Source organism: Agrilus planipennis, unplaced genomic scaffold (assembly GCF_000699045.2).
Source record: "Agrilus planipennis isolate EAB-ADULT unplaced genomic scaffold, Apla_2.0 scaffold61, whole genome shotgun sequence".
Taxonomy (NCBI): domain Eukaryota; kingdom Metazoa; phylum Arthropoda; class Insecta; order Coleoptera; family Buprestidae; genus Agrilus; species Agrilus planipennis.
The window spans coordinates 449,826-454,404 of record NW_020438922.1 but is presented as its reverse complement, the minus strand read 5'-3'; the positions used below and the strand labels follow the sequence as shown (position 1 = coordinate 454,404).

Genomic DNA, 4,579 nt, shown 5'->3' with positions numbered 1-4,579 from the left:
GGTTGTTCTAGTTTTAAGGAAATGCGAACATTAGGTCAGGGTAAGAAACAGTGGAGGTGCGTGTCCAACTAATCTTAAGATTGATCACCTTATAATAGTCATGATGATATGATGATGAACATGATAACTGAAAAATAGTAGGGTTCTGAACCTTTATCAAGTATACAGTGAAGGGTTTGGTTATTAGAAGAGGAAACAGAAGTTAAGAAAAGCAGACGTAAACATAGATTAAATTACTGCTCGCAAATAGTTATTAAGGATGTAGAATTTTCTAGTTTTACTCAGGATATGAAAGCGCCTTCAGATTGAGAACCCTGTGAAGATGTCAATTAACTAACATCGTCCCAAAGGCTCTATGTACGCATAAGTTATATTACTGTTTCAATTTATGATACGTACGTACATATGTATAAGTCTTTTTCTAAAATAATGAAATTTAAAAAAAACTATCTACATTCATAGATTATAATAGTGAAATCCTCGACATAAGATATCAATCTCTTTCAAGTTGAATAAATGGACTAATCCATGACACAAAATTCAAGAAAATATTATAGACTTATCCACAAACTACTCATGTGAACCCTTTATTATACTTTTATTATAAAATATGATTTGTATTTACTGGAAAGTTAAAATAATTTTGTTTCAAATTTACAATAATGTCACAATGTATTAAACCCCATTCAGGTACTAGATCCATTAGTTTATGTAACATTTTCTGTATTAATTTGTTGTTAAGTATTGTATTAAAAAAAACCGGTAATAACATGTTAAAGAGTAAAAATTAAATAACATGTAGGTATCTACATATCCTGCTGTAGGTGATGTAAATTTTTTTACTACACGTGCAATTATATTAAGGTGTCCTTGGTGAAAAGTAACAAGAATTTTTCCTGGATTAAATATTATTAATATTATTTTTAGTTGGAACGAGTTAATTAGATTATTTTTATTCCGAACACAGCAAATTTTATGACTGTTAATTCGCCCCTATTAAAATGTGCCACCTTCTCAACTTATTGCATATGATTATTACATCATGATTTTAATTTTCTTCAAAAAATTCTTAAGTTATAATTCGTTTGGTAATTATTTTTGTGAATACTACAGTTTTATAGCTTGTTACTGTATTACTTTTTTGATTGAAAAAAACATCATCTTAAAATCACCCTCCTACTTTATAGCAGCTTCAACCCATGAGCAATACCTACTGTATTTCAATGAATTCTATACGTATGACTGTTGATCAATAAATGTTGCAATTTAGATTAAAAAGGATATAAAGAAAATAATTATTATTGCACTGGAAAATTGTAAATAAATAAATAAATCGTTCCAAAAAAGGAGATCTTACCATCACTGCTAGTTTGTAAATAACATGGTAAAAGAACAGTGTCGTTTTCTGGGGCTTTAACGGTGGTTGGAAAACTTTTGAATTCACTACTTCTACTGAATGCACAAGCTTTAAAAATAGACAAAAGCATGATAACCGTCCACATTTTATATGAAAAGAAAATACGCGAAAGGACACGAATTAAAAGAAGCAAAACAACTACCTACAAGATTATTAAGAAGATTACGTACACGGAGAGAATCAAGTATTGTAGTAGAACTGATGTAATGCGGTGTCGTATCTGCTAGTAAGCAACTATATTGTCAATTAGAAGAAGAGGCTGCCACTTTAGAATGCCTCACTTAATGTCAATTAGTGTCTTCTGGCGATAATTTTTGAGAATGAAACCAATTTAAGTCGTTATTTATCGTTTCCAAAGATAGGGTTTTATGTCTGGGAAATTTGAGAGCATATAATACCATTAAGAAGAAAGAAACATATATCTGCATACACAGTACATCTTTTATTATTTAAGTGAAATTTGAATTTGTATTTTTATTTTTATTTACTGCAAGCTTTCACGAATTGTGACCAAGCCAAAGGCTATGGGGAAACTCAAAAGTTCGATCTCAAAAATGATTTTTGCTTGAAAGGTAGTGCAAATTCCTTTCAAACCAGGCTCCACTGTCATCATCATCATAAGGTCAGTCCTAAGATTGGTTAGACACGTACCTCCACTCTTTCCTATCCTGAGCTAAACTTCGCATTTCCGTAAAACTAGAACAGCCCACATTCTTAACTATTTGCGAACAGAAATCTAATCTAGGTCTACCTCTACCTCTCCTAACTCCTGTTTCTGCCTCTAATATGTCTCTGATTAGACCTTCATGCCTGAGAAGGTGTCCTACCAACCTATCTCGCCTATTTTTTATTGACTTCCATAGAGTCCTCTGTTCTCCTATTCTTTCCACTGTAGCAAACATTTTTAGTTAGTATTAGTGCCTCTTAATAAGTGATTAGTAAAAGGCGTTTTAACGGAACGTGCCCCATACATGAAGTTGGCTGATAGGAATGAGCAAATAAGTTAACCTTTAGAAGTGAAACTTCTTTACGTACGGTAGGGTAAGATCGTTTCAAGCTAGTTGCTATGTAACGAAATCATGCAACGGATGTCCCCCCTCTACTCGGCCACGTAGTCGAGTTCGTAGTGGGGATCGCTTGAGCCGTGAGCGCGCTTCAATGCAACGTTCGTTACAGGCAACTCCGGCATGTNGATTTCTAGCAGTGACGAAAGCTTCATAAATTGTATTTTCTTTCAGTCCTTCAAATGTGTACATTTTCGAATGCGTGTATCCTGTGCTCATTTCCGCTGGAATGTACAACTTCTTCCATCGATTATTGCTTTGAGATTTAAAAGATAATAAATACTCAATTATAGGCATGTAGCTATCGACTTCCCAAATTAATTTGTACGAATTTTTGGTATTAACGTCGTGCTGATTGGCCATTTTGAAAACAGGTGGTTGGGGTATACCTAAAACGTGCAATTAAACAGTTTTTATCGTTATTAAAATTAAATATAAATCTAACAAAAGCGAAAATGGTTAACATGACCAAAATCAATATTTTTTGATGATATGTTTAGAAATTAAATTAAATGAATTTCTAAGTGTCCTAAAAATGGACTAAAATTTTAATTTTTTGCTAGAATTTAAACTTCCTTGCGCGCCAATTGGTCCGAATTTTTTGTGTTTATTAAAATTATTCATTCAGGGCCATAGTCAGGGATTACGTCAGGACCTGCCCTGGAAAATTTTAAGTCTGCCATTGCCGCAAGCTTGAGCTTCATAAGGATTTCGAAGTTTCTATGCGTAATTTTTCGATTGTACTTCTCCTGTATTAACAAGGGTTAACCGTTCACAAGGATCATCAGCGAATGTCTTTGATACTTCTTGCATATGAACAAAATCGTACAAAAACTTAATACTCAAGTGCATTTTATGAAGAAATGAAAATTCATCAATGTACTTCAATGAAACAGGAATTATAGCTCAATTATAATCTTTACTTTAAATTGTCCCGGCACCTCCACCAAAATTTTTAATAAATCTTTTTAGCAATTACAATATATATAAAATCGCACAAATACTTAATACTCAAGTGTATTTTCATGAAGAAACGAAAATTCATCAATGTACTACAACGAAACAGGAATTATAGCTCAATTATAATCTTTGCTTTAAATTGTCCCGGCGCCTCCACCAAAATTTTTAATAAATCTTTTTAGCTTTTCCTGATAGTGTCATTTAATTTTCTTTTTATTAGAAACTCTAAATAAAAAAGTGTAAGGGTATTTAATTATATTCTTTTTCGCCGTACAACTGACTACTAATTAATAAAAGAATTCATGGGTTTGAATTTTTATACGAATTTTTTTGTGCAAAGAGGATCAAGAACACAAACGTAGAACTTAAGCTTTTATTGTGGGTATTATCTAAGAATTCATATCTTTTGGGCTATTGGGCTGTTGTCGATGGCAGAAATCACCAAACGTCTAGATGATGGTAGTATTTAGTGCAGTCGATGGAGAGACAAATCTCTTTGGTTTTGGTTGTGACCCTCCACAATGACTTTTTTAGTAGCAAATGGTCCGGAACGACATCCTGAACAACAATTCTGGAAGACACCGGTTCGATTCCAGATCTCTCTGCCTTGTTCCAATTTTTCTTGGTTTCCTTGACCATTTAGATAAATGCTGGGACAGTAATATTCCAAAAATATTGTTTTACTTCTCTTTTATATCTTGATTTGACCCGTCTGATCTGTCTCTCCCCAACTACCAACCCCCTATTTCCACAATTCCTAAAAGTATATTGAAGAGGGATTTTGACCGCACCTGAGTGTGTAAGAACGGGCAATTGTCATTTGTAGATGGTAGGAACAATACACAAAAAAGTGTTTTCCGTAGAAATCAAATTTGTTGGTCGTTTCGTTTACGGCTGTGGAAGGAATCTTCAATGGATTACGTAACAATATACACAGTATGTGGTTATCCACTGAAGACGCCTCCCACTATCGAAGGTGAAAGGTCTAGCAGATTTTATTTGTAGTTTTGACCACAGGCCACAAACCCGGAAAACATTAGGGCTTTTAAATCCTATTTACTCATTTAAGAAATCCACAATGACGAATAATTATTTATAATGAAATTTGGTTAATATTAGTTATAAATAATATAAAGAA

At 33.1% G+C, this 4,579-nt stretch overlaps 1 protein-coding gene across 1 annotated transcript in view; it reads right to left on the bottom strand.

Moving 5' to 3' along the window:
- Positions 1–1,658, bottom strand: part of LOC112904258 (limbic system-associated membrane protein-like) — a 23,044-nt gene extending 21,386 nt beyond the window's left edge. The window contains exon 1 of the mRNA XM_025973849.1: positions 1,358–1,658. Within this exon, the coding sequence (XP_025829634.1) occupies positions 1,358–1,502 (145 nt within the window). The 5' untranslated portion in view covers positions 1,503–1,658. The remainder of the gene's footprint in view (positions 1–1,357) is intronic.
- Between the last annotated feature and the right edge of the window lie 2,921 nt (positions 1,659–4,579).